The 19,975-nt window shown below is 37.0% G+C and overlaps 1 protein-coding gene across 4 annotated transcripts; it reads right to left on the bottom strand.

Moving 5' to 3' along the window:
* Nucleotides 1-6,182: 6,182 nt before the first annotated feature.
* On the bottom strand, nucleotides 6,183-14,634 carry LOC113308967 (cytadherence high molecular weight protein 2-like). 4 transcript variants are annotated; one of them, XM_026557407.1, is made up of 5 exons: nucleotides 14,492-14,634; nucleotides 7,412-12,058; nucleotides 6,831-7,288; nucleotides 6,560-6,722; nucleotides 6,183-6,488 (listed from the first exon to the last, which is right to left on the bottom strand). In XM_026557407.1, the coding sequence occupies exons 1-3, from the start codon at nucleotides 14,519-14,521 to the stop codon at nucleotides 7,136-7,138; spliced, it is 4,830 nt and encodes a 1,609-aa protein (XP_026413192.1). In that variant the 5' UTR covers nucleotides 14,522-14,634; the 3' UTR covers nucleotides 6,183-6,488; nucleotides 6,560-6,722; nucleotides 6,831-7,135. The 4 variants fall into 4 exon arrangements, with proteins under 4 accessions (XP_026413192.1, XP_026413190.1, XP_026413189.1 ...); XM_026557405.1 differs by having other exon boundaries at nucleotides 6,566-6,722; XM_026557404.1 differs by having other exon boundaries at nucleotides 6,183-6,722.
* Nucleotides 14,635-19,975: the final 5,341 nt, after the last annotated feature.

The following is a 19,975-nucleotide window of genomic DNA, read 5'->3' as shown; positions in this document are numbered from 1 at the left end:
GGTTAAGAACCAGTGGGATCCAGAGACCCCACTTGTCTATGCATGCCTCCATCCCTAGGTATAGATCCCTCTTGAGAATATTGATCGTAGTCTGTTAATCAAGATATTGATGTAGATCTCTTTTGGGATCATTTTGCATAATCTCTTTGATGAGGTATTAGTGTAAATCTCTATTGCATTATATTGAATTATATGTATTTTGTTGTTGTCTCTGAAATTAGAGATTAGCAGATCTCGGTTGAAATCATAAAGGATCTTACTGCAGTCTCTTAATTGAGACACTGGTGTAGAAGAAAACTCTTTAGAAGGAAACTTGTTTTTTGATGCCATAAAAAATCTCTTAACAGACATATAAAGCCATGTCTCGTGGATGAAATTTAAAGAACTTACTAGTAGACTAGCACAAAAAATAATCTGATCTTAAATAAGTCTTTTAAACGAGACATTGGAAAATTTGTTCTGTGATCATGAAAAAATCATAAAGTTTGAGGTATCAAAGAAATAATTACCTTAGTTATGATGGTAAAGAAGTCTCTTAGCACAAATGATCTCTTAGGAGATTATTTAGAATCCTCAATTTTGAGGTATAAAAGATCTTTGTTATAATGACAACAAGAATAAAGTAAACTTATAATTTTTATACGTCTACTTTTCTTCTATCATAGAAATGGTGCATCTTTTAATATGGTATGTAGGCCTTTATAGTCGAATGCCAATATACTTATCTTGAGCCTACAGTTTACGGTAAAGAACTTGTTGTTAATTTATTAGGCTCAACTTAAGTTGATCATTGCTTGGTGCCAATTTAAGCTGGATTAAGTATATGCCAAATTAAGAATATGTTTGAGTTAATCAAGGAATTTAGATTAGCTTAATATAGATAAGGTGTTATGTTAAATAAGCATGACTGACCTAGTGCGGTGTCATCTAACTAAGGGTTTCTCCAACAGAATGTGTGTGAAGAAAAAAGTAAGAATCTGCATAGGTAAGGCATTTATTTTCTTAAAAATATTGCTATGACCTAAACCTTTAAAACTAATATTAAGATGACATGGCATACTTTTAAGAGATGTTCACTTAGAGGATATCTTCCCATCCTAGTTACCATTTTATTACTAAAGTAGATCAAAAAAAATAAAATAAAGAATATATCTATCAATAACCATACTTGCCAAGGCCTAAGCCATTTGCACGGCCTATGCCTAATGTTGCACCATGATGGCGCTTCATCCTGCAACTTTCTTCCCTATGTTGCAACTGTGCTGCTTTATATCCCTTCCATCACCAAAAGCATTTCAAACATACTGCAGTTCAATAAAACAACACTTCAACTTCATAGTAACATCAAGCTTAGCTTCATAAAGAATTCAACTCAGCTACAACCATCATCACTACAATTCAGACCTTTTTCTTGACTTCAACTGCAACATATAACCCATCTCTACATACCAGCACTAGCTTTCAGCTCAACACCTGCAATGCTTTTAGATGAAATAATCATTATCATCTGTTTCATACATCACCAGTACAGCTAACTCCAATCACCAACAACAACATCGAATCAATTCCATCAAACCCTATCCAGAACCCATTCATGTTGCTTCACCTTTAGTTGTATTGCAACTCCATCTCCATCACCATATTCATAAACCACTGTGTAGCACAACCTCCAACAAACCCATCCACTTGCACATTAGAGTCTACCCAAGTTAGCTCCATAATCTCCTTGCAGTTTCACTCCTTGCACATTCTCAATCCAAAACATTTGAGCCATCTCCATGGCAGTAACAACTTCTCCTTAACCACCAACATCATTCTCTGAAACTCCCACAATCTTCTCAGAAATTCACCTGTTCAACCACCAACTGAACTCCACCAAGCTCAAGCCATTGTCATTGCAATCATACCACCAGACCCATCGTTTCTATTAGAGCACTGCTTGGTCTAACTCGTAAGTGTTGTTATATCAAGTTTGTTTGTCAAGTTTAGTTGCCAAAACTATAAGTCTTGATTTCTAGTCTACTTATAGCTAAGTCTCGGACTAGGTTAGTAAGTGTAATTTAGCTCTAGACTCCACCGCGATCATCATGAAAAGACGAAGAATTACTCAAGAAACTGGTGGAACTTCATCGACAAAAAGGTATGTGGAGACTTGAACTTATCCATCACTCAAAAATCTATCTATTATATCTCCTATCTTGAGACAAAAGTCGTACTGCTATATAGACTACGATTATACACATTTGTTATTTCGAGCCGAGTTTATCTCGCTTATCTATTTCTTGAAATATGTATTGGTAAGATTTTGCTTTGGACAAGTTCATCTTTACTAGTGACGAAAGTCATGTTGATCATTTCAATAATTTGAAAATCGCTTTGCTGAAAAATAGTTTGTGAATAACAACTTATAACATCCACTAAGAATGTTTCAATGATTGAATTGAGAGTTTAGAATATATAAATATAACCATGAATGGATATAAACATTGTATGTGAAATACTCATACTTGTGTAAGTCCAAAATCCTTGAAACAAAGTATGCGTACTGTACTAGTTTAGGATGTTCGGAGCTAAGTCCGCCTACCTGTACGCATACTATCGAAAGTTCACATCCCGTGAATTTCCGCTGAAGTTTGTTAACTGATAACAAGCTCAGCCGGGTACTTACATATGCGTACCAGTATGCGTACTTAAATGGGTTATTTTCTAACACGGTTTATTCATGAACTAGGACATTTATAAATTAAGGAATGCAATCTTTGCAAACCGTATCTATAATGTTCATGAACTTTTTTTGCTTCGATTGTGTCTTGTATACTTCTATGAGATCTAAACAACTGAACAACTCTCTAACTAGTTCTTTTGAGTCATTTGAACTAGTTATGGTGAAGATGAATAAGGTTGATATGAAAGTGCTCATATGGCTAACCAATGGTTAACTATTCTTGAACCAACTAAGTGTACACGTTTAGGTACGGTTACTCAAATCTAAATGAAGTTACATTTCACGTGTGTATAACAAGCTAAGTTTGATCTAACGGTTGAAAGATATTATCTTGAATTTAATCAGGTTATCATCTAACAGTGAATATTGAATGCTTTGTTACCAAGGTAACTTAGATTGCAAACCCTGATTTGGAGACTATGTAAAGGAGAACTCTAGCAACTGGGAAACTTAATCCCCATACCTCCTGTATGATACTAGTTGTATAAGTTAGAGTCGATTCTCCTTTAGCCTTGGGTTTTTCACGAAACCCTGTAGGTTAACGACTTGAAGACTTCATTGGGATTGTGAAGCCAGATCCAACTATTTTCTCTGTAATTGCGTGATTTTATCTTACTATTTCTATCATATTTGAGTACAATCGTAATATTGGCTTGAGATTAATTTCTCTGATAGAAAAATAAAAAAGTAGTCACAAACACCTTCGTCTCATCGTTTGTGATTTCAGAATATCTTGTTTCTCTAGTCGATTAAGATTATTGTGAGGTGAATTATATTTTTAGTCTGTGCTTCGGGAATAAGTCTGGTATATCAATTGGTCCTTGTTCACCTTGATTTATCAATAGACGCAACAAACTCGTAGGTATTTTTGTGGGAGACAGATTTATCTATTCATGTAGACTTTTCTGTGTGAGACATATTTGTTCATTAAAGTCTTAGATTTTGGGTCGTAGAAACTCTTAGTTGTCGGTGAGACCAACTAAGGGAATCAAGTGCTTAGTATCCTGCTGGTATCAGAGACTTAAGGAGCGCGATTGTACCTTGGATCAATGTGATATTGATTGGGGTTAAATTACGGTCCAGGCCGAAGTTAGTTTGTAGTAGGCTAGTGTCTGTAGCGGCTTAATACAGTGTGTGTTCAATCTGCACTAGGTCCTGGGGTTTTTCTGCATTTGCGGTTTCCTCGTTAACAAAACTTCTGGTGTCTGTGTCATTTCTTTTCCGCATTATATTTTGTTATATAATTGAAATATCACAGGTTGTGTGTTTGAATCGATCAATTGGAAAATCCAACCTTTGGTTGTTGATCGAAATTGATTGATCCTTGAAGATTGGTCTTTGGTACCATTCAAGTTATTTCTCTTGTATTCAATCAGGCTCGCAGATTTCTATTTGTTTGAGTGAGGATGGAATCGAGAAATTGAAATATAACTCTTTGATATACATTTCTTAAGATTGAGTCTGACTGTCTACTTGATTCTCTTGAAAGTATATTGGAGTTAGTCTATACAGATTGCTAAGCGAAATATTGGGTGAGGTTGTTGTACCCCCACTTTTTCAGTTTCTATGCACTTTCTTCATATACATCTTCAACAACAAAACATCTCATTAACACTACCAGTCCCGTCTCCTTCTAAGTTTCTTTTTTCTGTTAACAACCCATCTCTGTCGCAACTTGTTCTCCCAGCTACAACTAGCACCAGATTCAAAACCCAAACTTCCAGTTCCAACCCATTCACCAATTCCTGCAATTCATGACAGAATCATCACCCTCAGATCCATCAGAATCGTACTCACGTCTTCTATATTCTTCCCAATTTCGAATTCATGTCTAAACTCTCCTCAATTTGAGTCAGAGAGCAACCCAAACTTTCAAACTTTTCATGAACACAACTTAATCATTCATCATCAAACAACGACATCAGCATCACTTTCATGTTTGTATCAACGACAACAGTAAAAGTTAGGGTTTATGAAAAAAATCCCCAAATTCGAAACTAGGATTTCTGAAAATAATTGGAATTGCAGAATATAGGTTAAAGATTACTAACCTCGTTAACATTTTGACGATTTCTTCTAACAAAATCCTTGTTTTCAACAATCAATTCAACTTCAGTTCCTTGTATTCAACTATCAATTGCTTGTATTCAGCAAACAGCTCCTTGTTTTCAACATGTATGTCACAAAATCTCTATAAAATCCTAAACACAAGTAGTTGAACAAAACCCTCACTCGATTTATTTCACTGAACCATCATTGTTGCATCTGAAAAACTCGGAGAGGAAAGGAAGAAAGAAACATCCGAAATAATGAAGGAGAAGCTGAGAACCCTAGTTTAGAAACTATTGCGACTAATCCAATCCGTCTAAATAGTCCTCGAGATTTTACATACACATGATCTATGATAGCAGATCTAGTGTAGTTGGGTTAAGGACAGAACGGTAAATGTACCAGTCCATTTTACTCCGACTTTGCGATCCCCACCGACGTACCCCTGCTACAAACAGATGTATGGCTGATTTGTTACCATTTTGCAAATCGGAATCTAAACGTAGGATTGTTTTATACATATCCCATAAATGGTTAACATATACGAATATATGAAAGTTACAAAAATTTATATATTGGAGATTACAAAAATCCTTATGAATTTAGTTTCTAGCATTAATATTTTCTTAATACTAGTGTTAAGAATGCATTTAACTTGTAGTTATTTTCTAATCATGTTTAAATTTGGATTTTAATGATTATGAAGTTGAATTTCAAACACAAAAGAGTCTTTTCTACTCGAAGCTTAAACCTAAAATCCATGCATATTTTTACAGCTCAACTGAAAAGATAGTAAAAAGATAAATTTTAGTCTCTTTGGGACGATTGGAGCTGTGATAAAAATAACCAAAGTTCTGCCCCCGAAGAGGGCAAGGCCTTGCCAAACGGCGCTCCTTTTATTTTTGTGCTACCTCTACTGCAGAAAAAATTATACTGGTCTGACTTTTTCGATTTGACCTATTTTACGTCAAAATGAAAAGGTAAAAATATCATTTTTAAATAGTTTTACTTTTAATTTGCAAGGATAATGCTACGTTGGTTAATAGTTTATATTTACATGACCACCTTATATTATTCATGTCAAGTCCTTTGAGCTGCCAAGGAAAGGACAACTTGGGTGCAGGTTGGGTGCAGGTCCAGGGTTCTCATTATAGCAACACTTGCATAGTTGCATTGCATTTTGAATTTTGGCTCACTAAATGAGCACTTGTTAGTAACCACTTTGGCCCAAGGTCTGGAGAGGTCCAGGTCCAGGTCCAGATCCAGGGATCAGAGGCCCAATCAGGTTTGTTGTAATTTTGGAAATTATACAAAGCACCAGATTAATCAACAACTTTAGCTTCGCGGAAGCTTGCTGGATGCTGACTACTTTGTGGTGGAAGCGCAACTGAGATGCCAAATTAACCACTGCCACCCATAAAAGCTTCTTGATCCGATAGCTGCCAACAAAGCTATACCAATAATAGTGAACATTCTGCAAATAGAAGTTGCAGTTAAAGCCACATTGAAGACTGCCTAACCAATTCCAAAGCGCAGTTGCATAAACGCATTCAAAGAATAGATGGTGTTGTGTTTCAAAGCAACACAGAACCGTATACAAATTACAGCAAGATGCCGAGCTAATTCCAGGAAAAAGAACTACATCGTCAGTAGGCACTGGATTATGTAGCAACTTCTACACGGTCCAGGCTCTTCTGGGAGCCGTTCTGGAATCCTACAATTTCGACAAGTTGATGTCAGTTGGCTTACTAGGTCTGCAGCATTCATAAGCAATCTTTGTTGTACCTTCACCTGTATTGCTTTAGGTCCAAATTAACCTATCTTCCATATGCACAGCGAACTGAACCTCTTTGATATATTGTTGCATCAGTTCCTGCAACTCTGGCACATTAATCTGGGATATCTCAGCTGTCATCCACTAGATTGTGAATATTCGCTAGCTCCATTTCTGTAATAATTCGAATAAATTCATTAGGCCACTAACATCTTTTTTAGTACCTCTACAAAATATCACAATGTCATCAGCATATGAAAATGTTGGAAGGAGCAATAGTACCTCTTGGAGAGGAAATGGAGTGAATCTGACCTTGATCAACCAAACTGAGTTATACCCCCGACTTCGTCTGAAACATGTAGCTTTGGTAACAGCTTTACATTCAAATGTTAAACATTTACAGGTTTAGCTTTACGTTGGCAGCCATCCGATAACATCTCCACCGTCTTCATTAAATAACAACAACAACATCTCTACAGTCTTCAATCATGTCAGAAAATTGGAGGAAGTAGACATTCATAATGTCCAGCTGAAAAAATCCTCAGCACAATTAACAGACGAAGGCTGATGTAGAATGTTGATCTGTTTTACTTTTTCATACGGTTAAACTGAAATCTAATTACTTCTTTCAGCGCCGCTCTCTTTCCCTCTCTGAAGTTCCAGAGCACCTGTTCTCCCTTTCTCATTGTCTTGACTCCAATCCCTGTATGTCTGGTATTTACCTTCTCTGAAGCCATTACCTATAGTAATCACATACATTAACATCAATCAAAATCGTGTGTTTAGATGAACCTAAGGTTTAAAAAAAAAAATCGAAAAAAGAGAAAAGCATTGGAAATAAGAACACATTTAGACAAATCTACCTTGATAAATTCTTGGCGAGCTTCCTGAAGTTCTTCGGTGTAAAACCTTTCCTTGGCAACCAATGTTTGGTTCATCTCTTTAAGTTCTATGAACAGATTTTCATTTGCCGCCAGTGTTTTCTCACGTTCATAAAAACATTCATTAACTTCAGACGTAGCTGAACGAATAAATTCAGCCTTCTCCTCGTTGAGAAATTCGACATCAGACTGCAATTTATCCTTCTCCTTGGTGAGAAATTGAATATCAGAATGCAATGTAGCCTTCTCTTTGTTCATAGAGTCAATCTCATTATGCAGTGTATTCTTCTCATCTTGGAGGAAACCAAAATCAGTTTCTAATTCAGATTTTCTTTTCTTGAGTAGCACAACATCCATTCCCAGATTAGTTTTCTCATGGTTGAGAGATTCAAAATCACTACGCAGTTCTGTCTTCTCCTTGTTAAGAAACTCAGTTTCAGTTCCCAATTTAGTCTTCACATTTTTAAGCAATTCAATTTCACTTTCCAGGAGAGTCTTCTTTTCGTTAAGTGAAGAAATAACACTTTCCACTGTGGACTTTTCTTTGTTGAGAAATTCGAAATCACTTTGCAGTTTTGTCTTCTCCTCATTGAGCACCTCAATATCATTTCCCAAGTTAGTCTTCTCATTGCTAAGCGATTCAAATTCACTTTCCAGATTAGTCTTCTTTTCATTGAGCGAACATATATCACCCTTCACTGCAGACATTTCTTTGCTTAGAAATTCAAAATCGGTTTGCAATTTCGTCTTCTCCTTGTTGAGTAGCTCGGTATCACTTCCCAATTGAGTCTTCTTATTGTGAAGCCATTCAACCTCATCTTCCAGAATAGTCTTCTTTTCCTCTAGCGAACAAATACCACTCTGCACTGCCAGCTTTTCTTTGTTTAGAACTTCAAAATCGCTTCGTAATTTAGTCTTCTCCTTGTCAAGTGATTCGATTTCACTTTCCAAGATAGTCTTCTTTTCATTCAGCGAACAAACATCACTTTTCACTGTAGACATTTCTTTGTTGAGTAACTCGGTATCACTGCTAAGTGAAATAATTTCACTTTCCAACAGAGTTTTCTTTTCATTCAGCGAACAGACATCACTTTGCACTGTAGACAATTCTTTGTTGAGTAACTCGGTATCACTTCTCAATTGAGTCTTCTCACCGCTAAGTGAAATAATGTCACTTTCCAACAGAGTCTTCTTCTCATTCAGCGAACAAACATCACTTTGCACTGTAGACATTTCTTTGTTGAGTAACTCGGTATCACTTCTTAATTGAGTCTTCTCACTGCTAAGTGAAATAATTTCACTTTCCAACAGAGTCTTCTCTTCGTTCAGCGAACAAACATCACTTTGCACCGAAGACATTTCTTTGCTGAGTAACTCGGTATCACTTGTCAAGTGAGTCTTCTCACAAATAAGTGAAGTAATTTCACTTTCCAACAGAGACTTCTTTTCATTGAGAGACAAAATATCACCTTGTACTGCAGATTTTTTGCTGTCGAGAATTTCAAAATCGGCTTGCAATTCCGTCTTCTCCCTGTTGAGTAACTCCATATCACTTACCAATATCTTCTTCTCCTTGTTGAGTAACTCCGTATCAGTTCCCAATTGAGTCTTCTCACTGCAAAGCGATCCAATTTCACATTCCAGAGTAATCTTCTTTCCATTAAGCGAACAAATATCAGCTTGTACATTACACTTTTCACTGATGAGAAATTCAAAATCACTTCTCAATTTCTTCTTCTGCTGGTTGAGAAAGTCAGTGTCATTTCCCAACTTAGTCTTCTCTTTGTTAAGTGATTCGGTTTCACTTTCCAGTATAATCTTCTTTTCAATGAGCGAACAAATATCACCTTGCACTACACACTTTTCTTTGTTAAGTATTTCAAAATCACTCAGCAATATTGTCTTCTCCTTGTTAAGTAACTCGGCATCACTTCCCAACTGTGTCATCTCATTGTTAAGCGATTCAATTTTATTTTCCAGGATCGTCTTTTTTTCCTCTAGCGAACAAATATCAGTCCGCACTGCCGACTGCTCTTTCTTGAAAAATTCAAGATCACTAACCATTTTCGACTTCTCCTTGTTGAGCAACTCGGTCTCAGTTCCCAAGCCAGTCTTCTCACTGCTAAGCGATTCAATTTCACTTGCCAGAACAGTCTTCCTTTGGTTGAGCGAACAAATATCACTCTGCACTGCCAACTGCTCTTTCTTGAAAAATTCAAGATCACTAACCAATTTCGACTTCTCCTTATTGAGCAACTCGGTCTCAGTTCCCAAGCAAGTCTTCCCATTGCTAAGCGATTCAATTTCGCTTTCCAGAACAGACTTCCTTTGGTCGAGTGAACAAATAACATCTTGTACTGTAGAATGTTTCTTGTTAAGTAATTCGGTATCAGCTCCCAACCTAGTCTTCTCCTTGTTGAGCAACTCCAAATCACTTACCAATTTCGTCTTCTCCATGTTCAGTAACTCAGTCTCATTTCCCAAGCTAGTCTTCTCATTGCTAAGCGATTCAATTTCACTTTCCAGAACAGACTTCCTTTGGTCGAGTGAACAAATAACATCTTGTACTGTAGAATGTTTCTTGTTAAGTAATTCGGTATCAGCTCCCAACCTAGTCTTCTCCTTGTTGAGCAACTCCAAATCACTTACCAATTTCGTCTTCTCCATGTTCAGTAACTCAGTCTCATTTCCCAAGCTAGTCTTCTCATTGCTAAGCGATTCAATTTCACTTTCCAGAACAGACTTCCTTTGGTCGAGCGAACAAATAACATCTTGTACTGTAGAATTTTTCTCGTTAAGTAACTCAGTATCAGCTCCCAATCTAGTCTTCTCCTTGTTGAGCAACTCCAAATCACTTGCCAATTTAGTCTTCTCCATGTTGAGTAACTCAGTGTCATTTCCCAAGCTAGTCTTCTCACTGCTAAGCGATTCAATTTCACTTTCCAGAACAGACTTCCTTTGCTCGAGCGAACAAATAACATCTTGTACTGTAGAATTTTTCTTGTTAAGTAACTCGGTATCAGCTCCCAATCTAGTCTTCTCCTTGTTGAGCAACTCCAAATCACTAAGCAATTTCGTCTTGTCCGTGTTGAGTAACACAGTCTCATTTCCCAAGCTAGTCTTCTCATTGCTAAGCGATTCAATTTCACTTTCCAGAACAGTCTTCCTTTGGTTGAGCGAACAAATAACATCTTGTACTGTAAAATTTTTCTCGTTAAGTAACTCAGTATCAGCTCCCAATCTAGTCTTCTCCTTGTTGAGCAACTCCAAATCACTAACCAATTTCGTCTTCTCCATGTTGAGTAACTCAGTTTCATTTCCCAAGCTAGTCTTCTCATTGGTAAGGGATTCAGTTTCACTTTCCAGAACAGTCTTCTTTTCATTGAGAGAACGAATATCACCTTGTACTGCAAACTTCTCTTTGTTGAGAATCTCCAAATCATCTTGCAATTTCTTCTTCTCATAATTATGCGACTCAAATTTATTCTCCAGGATAGTCATCTTTTCATCGAGCAAACGAATATCACTCTGGACTGCCAACTTTTCTTTGATAATAAGTTTAAGAACTTCAATATCATTTACCATTTTATCCTTCTTGTTGTTAAGTAACTCACTGTCACTTTCAAGTTCCATCTTCTTATTGTTACTCGACTCAATTTCATTTTCCAAGATTATCTTCCTTTCGGTGAGCAAACAAATATCACTTTGCAATGAAGACTTTTCTTTATTATATATTTCAATATCGCCACCCAATTCTGTCTTCTCATTTTCCAGTGTTTCCTTTTCTTTCTTGAGCGCACATACATCAATTACCAATTCAAACTTCTCCTTTTTAAGATCTTCAACATAACTACCCAGGTTCGTCTTTAGTTTATTAAGTAATTCATTATCACTTTCCAGTTTATTCTTCTCTTTGCTCAGTGAATGAATTTGAGTTCCCATCTCCGAATCCTGTTTCTCGAGTGCTGCAACATGACTTCTGAGTGTAATCTTCTCTTGATTCAGTCTTTCAATATCTTTCTGTAGTTCAACTTCTTTATCTGCTTTTTGTTTACATAACTTATCAGTCAGTTCCAGGAGTGATGTTCTAGTTTCGTTCAGAAGCTTTATATCATTTTCGATATTATTAAACTCGAGCTGCTTGTTTACCATTCTGGCGGTTAATTCCTCTGCGCCATTACGAGCAAAATCCTCATAATCGGATACAAAAGACTCAAATAATGACTCACTAACCCGTTCAGCAAGTAGATCAATACAGTACTTCAGTTTCTCTTTTGTCGAAATATTATCAAGCAACACAAGTTCCAGCTCCTTCTCTCTCAGTTCTTCCTTTAATCCTTCTAATGTTTCCTTCCAAAAAAAGCGTATTTTCGTTGCAAACACTTCACCCTTCTTCGCCTCGACAGATGCTCGTTTTGCTTTCGCCCTAGACTTCATCCTAGCTTTGGATACTGGTTTTGCTTTTGCATCTGCTTTTACCATGCCACCCAATACTGGTTTCAATTTAGCTTTCACCACTGCCAATAACGTATCGTCTGGCAATACTTCTGTTTTGGCAAGTTTTCCGTTTGAAGCAGCTCTACTGTGTCCTTCCTTGACCTTTTTCTGAACATTGGTGTCACCTTCTGACTGATAATTCAACATATAATGTTAGTCACATAGTCACAATGGAATTTTAAGCAATTATGTTACTAAAAGAAATTGTTTTCATAAGCACAATTGAACCACAGCTGCAGATAGGGTAATGCACAAAACAGGTACAAGGATTCAGAACTCAACAGCTGATGGCATAAGCACAGTAAAACCATATTGCTCTGGGATATTCGTGAATCTACATCTATTTGGTCTGACAAGTGGAACCAAACAGAAATCATCCACCAAAAATGAACAGTGAGTTTCTGGGTTCAATTCCAAGTCCAACTAGTGGTCACGTTATTCAACATACTCTTCTCACGAGTCTTTTGGACAAAAAAGGTAAAAAAATACATTTGAATCACGGAGTAAAATACCAAGTTGAGGTTAAGTGAAGATGGGGAGAATTCTCTGAAGTCTATGTACAGGGCACTCATAATAGCATCAGACAAGAAGTAAATCTCAATTAGAGAAGGAGTACTAGGGAATATTGGACCTCTAAATAGCGCCAAAATTCATCTGGAAGTGTATAAGCAATTATTAGGTGTGAGCTTCTATTTTTCCTGATTTGGATGGATGTTACAGTCTATATAACCGTGCAAGGAAGACTTTATGCATCTTATTGTGAATTTCTTTTTTTCTATGGGTGTTTGGTTTTCTAATCCTGGGGTTATTTAGTAGTAGAGAACTTCAGATGTTGGCTGAAGTCATTGATCTTCGAGACTCAACATAATAACATTGTTACTTCTTTGGAATGCTGTAACAGCTGCTGTGTTATGGAAAGTACAATCTTATTTTTCAATAACAAAAAGCCAAAACCTGAGGTTATTTCTGCTGAAGCTAGAGATTGAATCAATCCTATAACACATACTCAAAACTGAACCGAAGAAGCCCATCATCTCTAAATATCTTCGCAGATAACTAACTGAAACTGCTTGCAGTAATGCTTTTATGATCAGTAACCTAATTATGAATGTGCAGTGAGAAGCAAATCCATAATTCAGGAGAGCTGACCTGTTGATCACTGTTCTCGTGCACACATTCCACGTGGAAGCCCGATATCCAAATAAATGGGGCAGCCCCTTTATGGTAATAACCACATATTCAATAGGTATAGGGATTCCACGTGGGATGCATGCACGGAAACAGCAATCCACATAGTATTTTAGACTTGCTAATCTTGTTAGGGTGCAAGTGGATCAGGATTAGATGGTGTCTTAATATCCCTGAATTAAGGGTGTTCAAGATTTAAGTTATACCAAATGTTGAAGTTTACAGGTACATGAATTTTGAAACTCAATGATAGACGAGATAAGCACAGTGAAACCATATTGCATCCCCAGCATAAACACAATCAAACCATATTGCTTAATTAGGAAGATCGGCAATGGTGAACCAACATCTTGTCTAATTTGACAGGTGGATACCAAGCATAAATCATTCACCTAACATTAACAGTGACTTTGCGGATCCAATTCCAACTCCAGTTAGTGGTCTAATTGAACAAACAGTAAAAGAAAAAGAAAAAAATCATCTGAATCAAAATTCCAGCTCAAGTAGTGGAAAAATATACTCAGATGGACATTAACCAAACCCGGAGAGCAAATGTGAAAATCAATGTACACGGCACATATAATAGCAAGATATAGAAACAAATTTCAACCACAAAAATGTTAATAATGGAATCTCAGAGCATGCAAATCATAAACCATTAACCAAATATAAACATCAAGTTTCAGCATCCAATTCTAGTTAGTCAAATTCCATCCAAACATCAACATTCCAACAATTGGAAAATGCATCTACTCACAATCCACCAAAATCAGATTTCCAGCAAGAGGAAGAAAAATTCAGAGGACATTAACCAAATTTGGGGAGTAAATTCTGAGAATCGATATAAGCCGCACACAACACAAAACAGCAAGACACAACAAAAAAATCTCAACCACAAAAATGTTTATATCGGAATCTGGAACATGCAAAATCATAAATCATCCACCAAATATAAACATCAAACTTCCACCTCCAATCCCAGTTAGTCATCTCCTCAATCACCATCCTTCCCAACAATTAGAAAATGCATCTACTCATAATCCATCCGAATCAGAATTCCAGCAAGATAAGGAAAAACTTAGGTGGACATAAACCAAAAAGATGTAGAGTATTCTTTGAAATCCATGTTCCAAGTACTCACAACAACAAATCTCAACTAAAAAAAAAACAGAATCTAAAACCTGAAATTAATTCAAAACTTCATCATAATTATGAACTAGACAACCAAATCCAACAACATTTCCACCATGCAAACTCAAAAACAAATCAATCAAGCTGATTTCATATCAAATCGATTCGATAATTTAAAAGACATTTTGTTGATTTTTTATTTTTCCAAAATGAGAAATGAAATGATTAATAGTGAAATGAAATTACCTCTTTTCTAGAGCGTTTATGAGAATTCATGATTGAATTACTAGTTCCAATACTGTCTGATTGAAAAACTCCTGGTTCAGATTTTCTCAAACAAAAATGAATCTGCTTCTTGTTTCTTGGTCTTGTTCTGGTTAGGGTTCCAATTCGAGAGTTAATAAAATGAAGTCATGATAATAAATACACAATTTATATAGATTTTCACGCTTGACTTGACTTTGACCAGTCGTTCGAATTTTATGGGCTCGGCTCCAACTTCAAAAAAAAAAAAAAAAATGTTTTTCACGTTCTTGCTGAGTTGAGGCACAAGTTGGTTTTGTTAAACAAAACTATTCTTATGTGCAGAGTTAATCCTATGTGTAGAGTTAAGTTAAGCTCATTTGTTACACCCAGGGACAGAGCCAGAACTTTTGTTTAGGGGGGACAAATTTATATGTTAAATGTGTGTACATATTTCATCATCAAACACGTGTATGTGAGAAGATACGTGGAGAGCATGCGGACCAAGTCATCAAAACATGATGACACACGCCCACAGCCAAAAAGCCCATCCCGTCGACGTCGGATCTTCGCCCGAACAAATCCAAGGGCAGAAGTTAAAAGATGTACCAAAAGCACGGTGTACTGCGGGGCACCAAATAACTCCCGAAGAGTTACTTTATCTCATCCCCAAAAGAAGCCAAGATCAACGGTGAAGAGAAGGTTGACTGACATGGACGTGACAGGGGCAGAAGACACTTGTCTGACACGAGCATGCGTCTCAAGTACCTGCATTAAACACTCTGAGCAGCGTACGTGTCGATCAACCCGTGAAACGAACGAGGATGACTCTGCGTTGCGTGATGGAGACAAAGCACAAGAAGATAAGGTTCCAACGGCTCTCAGAAACGGGTCCCACACTCTAACCTTATAAATACCCCCTCTCCACCAAGAGAGAGAGGGATCGGAAAGGAGAGAGGTTGAGAGAGAAGTCGAGAGAGAAGAATTGTTAGTGTAAGTTTACCTTTTACAATTCGCAGACCTATGTAAACTCCAAAGTCATTCGACTACCTTTGTAATCATCAAATGCATAGTGAAAACGACAACCACGTGGATGTAGGCCTTAGTGCTGAACCACGTAAATCCCAGTCTTATTTACATTTCAGCACTTTACATCCATTTAACACTCCACGAGTTTTACTTTTACATTTCGTTTTCTTTATATTCCTCTATGTGAACGCCTCTGGTGATGATATTAGACGAGACAATGATAAACCCGAAGGTTTTGAGCCAAGGAATCAATGCAATTGTCTCATCAGTGCGAGCATGTGTATAGAATGCGAACATTGTTTGTGAACATATAGATGCCTTCGTGATTTACGTGTTCACATTAAAAGTCACGTACCTGCATTAAACACTCTGAGCAGTGTACGTGTCGATCAATCCGTGAAACGAACGAGGATGACTCTGCGTGTTCAAGCAATGAACGTAGACCCCTGCGTGATGGACACAAAGCACAAGAAGATAAGGTTCCAACGGCTCTCAGAAACGGGTCCCACACTCTAACCCTATAAATACCCCCTCTCCACCAAGAGAGAGGGGGATCGGAAAGGAGAGAGGTTGAGAGAGAAGTCGAGAGAGAAGAATTGTTAGTGTAAGTTTACCTTTTACAATTCGCAGACCTATGTAAACTCCAAAGTCATTCGACTACCTCTGTAATCATCAAATGCATAGTGAAAATGACAACCCCGTGGATGTAGGCCTTAGTGCTGAACCACGTAAATCCCAGTCTTATTTACATTTCAGCACTTTACATCCATTTAACACTCCACGAGTTTTACTTTTACATTTCGTTTTCTTTATATTCCTCTATGTGAACGCCTCTGATGATGATATTAGACGAGGCAATGATAAACCCGAATGTTTTGAGCCAAGGAATCAATGCAATTGTCTCATCAGTGCGAGCATGTGTATAGAATGCGAACATTGTTTGTGAACATATAGATGCCTTCGTGATTTACGTGTTCACATTAAAAGTCATGATGTAAATCCGGTTAAGCAGTCGAAGGTCACAAAAAAAAATTCACCATTTGTTGTCTGTAAACACGATTGCGAGCATAGCTTTTACATGTTTTGAATTTAAATTAGTAAAAATACGAATTCGACCGCTTAAGTACTAAAATCAGCAAATTACTAAAACTATTTAGGTAATATCACAAAATCTAGTGGGCACACTAAACCCTTAAGAGCTCCGTCCCTAGTTACATCCTTTGTTTCAAAATGATAGGTTTTGTTTCTTTCTTCGGATATGTTAAAAAAAAGATAGGTTAGTTTCCTTTAACGGAAGTCAAATATTAGTATAATTTTACTACTTGACCCATATAAGGACCACATCTCTATCTAGGGCCAGTCTTGAGATATTCATGCCCTAAAGTTAATCAAAGAAATGATGCCCCTACATATAAGGTGTAAAAATTATCTTCGGGTATTTTACGAAACATAGGTGGAAGAAATGGATGAGAAGAGCGTGAGGGGTTCACTTTACACAAAGAAATGAGTATATAACTAATGATTCAATTTTATGTCCTAAATTTTATTCACAACAAAAAAAAACAAGTAAATATTGGTTAATCAAAATATGATAGTTAGTGAATTAAGAATTGAATTTTAAAAAAAGTAATGAGTTCCCTAGTATTTTTCTAAGAGGAGCAGTAAGGCCCTAATCCTTTATGCTTTTCACCTTAGCTAGAAGAAGAGAAGAAAGATAAAAACTAGAAAGAATGGGTTGCAAAAATAGGTAAAGGACACATGTTGTAATTTCGTTCTTAAACTAGATTGTAGAAAATCCTTTTTTATTAGCTTACCAAAATTACCACCGAACTTAATTGAAGTATTCGGACTTTTGCGTATAGACTCGTAACAAACCACCGACAAAAGAATAAAAAATAAAAATAAATTTGATGCCCTCAAAATCTTGCTGCCCAAAGTTCAACTTTGGGTACTTTGTGTCAGGGTCGGCTAGAGGTGTAAAATGTTCCGGTCCGGCATACGAAATCGCGTGTTTCACGTGTCATGTATTGTGATGTGTCACTGATTTAAATGTGTTGCGTCGTGTGTGCTTTACTAGTCAAAAAATAGGCACGGCACAGTCCACGGGCACAACACACGAATAAACGTGATGTGCCGTGCTGGCACACGTGGTATAAACAATTTGAAATCACTTAATGTACAATATATTAGGAAAGTCTGAGACTGATATGGAAGGTCTCAGACGTACATGTCTCTTAGAACATAAACTAGGAAAGTTTGAGACTGATATGGAATGTGTTTATACTAGGAAAGTCTAGGAAAGACTTATTCTAGGAAACTGAGACTGATATGGAATGTATTTCTAGTAGGACAATAAGAGGTGGTCGCACATATATATATATGCTTGTAATAAGTTTTGAAAGATATGAAATAATATACACAGATTCTTAACATGGCATCAAGAGCCAGTTTCGAAACCTAAAAAAAAAAAAAAAAACGAAAGATGGTTAACGAAATTGAATCATCCAAAGGAAAGACGGTGGAATATGATGTACAAAAGAAGAACCCCGTATATTACCTAGGTTCGAGTGATGGACCAGGAAATATCATCACGCCAATAACTTTGAGAGGAAATAATTATGATGAATGGGCTAGAGCCATACGAAGATCGTTAATAGCCAAAAGAAAATTTGGTTTTATTGATGGAACAGTTACAAGACCTGAAGATCCGGATCAGTTGGAAGAATGGATAGCAGTGCAATCAATGCTGGTCTCATGGATCAGTAACACGCTGGAGTTATCAGTGAGATCAACTCTGGGAGATTATGAGGATGCAAGTCTATTATGGGCACACTTGAAGAGAAGATTTTGTGTTGTTAGTGGAACAAGAATATGCCAACTAAAAGCATCTTTAAGTGACTGCAAACAGAAGAAAACGGAGGAAGTTGTTATATATTTTGGAAGATTGAACAAAATATGGGATGAGATGGTGACTTATATGAAGATACCCCAATGCAAGTGTGGAAAGTGCACCTGTAATATTGCATCTCAGGTAAGTTTGTTGAGAGAAGAAGATTTATTGCATTATTTTCTGATTGGGTTAGATTCTGTATACAGCTCTTTGCGTGAACAATTGCTTGCAAGAGAACCATTGCCGTCTGTGGATGTTGCATATCAAACAATTGTGAACTCGGAACGCCTGAAAATTGGAGATGGAGTTGTGACTACAGAGATGCAAGAGAATGTTATGGCTTTTAAGGTGCAATCTGATCAACGCCTACTTAATAGTGCTTATGATCCCAACAAGTACTGCAAAACTTGCAGCAGACAAGGACACTCTGATGATGGCTGTTTTAAGATCATTGGATATCCAGAATGGTGGGGAGACAGACCAAAGAATGGAAGAGGAGGAAGAACTGGAGGAAGAGGACGTACTGGAAGAGAAGGTAGAGGACAAGGAGGAAATCCTGTTCGTGCTCATAACCTGCATATTTCGGCAGCAAAGGAGAGTGCTGGTGCTGGTACGTCATCAGCTGATGGAACGGGTCTAGTAGGAGTTACAGCAGCACAAGTTCAAGAGGTGATGGAGTTTTTAAACTCAAGAAAGTCTGGTTCTCATCTACAAGGTAAAAAGAATAAAACATCCTGGATTGTTGACACAGGTGCAACAAATCATGTTACGTATGAACTTCTTAACATGAGGAGTGTACGAGATATTAGGGCATGTTCAGTTGGATTGCCTAATGGAAAATATGCATACTCTGAGAAAATTGGAACCGTGATTCTCCCTGGTGGATTGAAACTTGAAAACGTGCTTTATGTACCACAGATAACCTGTAACCTAATTTCAGTCACACAACTTATTGATGAGATGAGTTGTATTATTCAATGTACTAACAAATTATGTCTTATACAGGACCGGTCTACGAGGAGGATGATTGGAGTGGCTGGAGACAAGGTGGACTATATATTTTCTGTGGTGTGCCGCATGTTGAAGTTATGGCTGTGCATGAAGATTCATATGAGTTGTGGCATCAGCGTATGGGACATCCTCAGAAAAAGTTTGCAGAAATTGCAAGGTGTGAGTAGATTAATTAAGAAGAATAATGATGCTTGTGATATTTGTCCCCGGGCAAAGCATCGTAGAAGCAGTTTTCTAGTAGTTTGAGTAAATCGAATTGTATTTTTGATTTAGTTCATATAGATTTATGGGGTCCTTATAAGATCCATTCATCATGTGGAGCACAATATTTTCTAACAATAGTTGATGATTTTTCAAGAGGTGTTTGGATTTATTTAATTCGGAATAAAACAGAAGTTGAATCAATATTTCGTGAATTTGTTGCTCTTGTGAAGCGTCAATTTAACAAGGATATTAAAATTGTTAGAAGTGATAATGGAACGGAATTTAATGCATTACGTGGGTATTTTAAGACTAGTGGAATAGTCTTTGAGACGTCTTGTGTAGGTACTCCACAA

The sequence above is a fragment of the Papaver somniferum genome, chromosome 9 (assembly GCF_003573695.1).
Source record: "Papaver somniferum cultivar HN1 chromosome 9, ASM357369v1, whole genome shotgun sequence".
Classification (NCBI taxonomy): domain Eukaryota; kingdom Viridiplantae; phylum Streptophyta; class Magnoliopsida; order Ranunculales; family Papaveraceae; genus Papaver; species Papaver somniferum.
The sequence above is the reverse complement of the archived record's forward strand: the minus strand, read 5'-3'. Positions and strand labels throughout refer to the sequence as shown.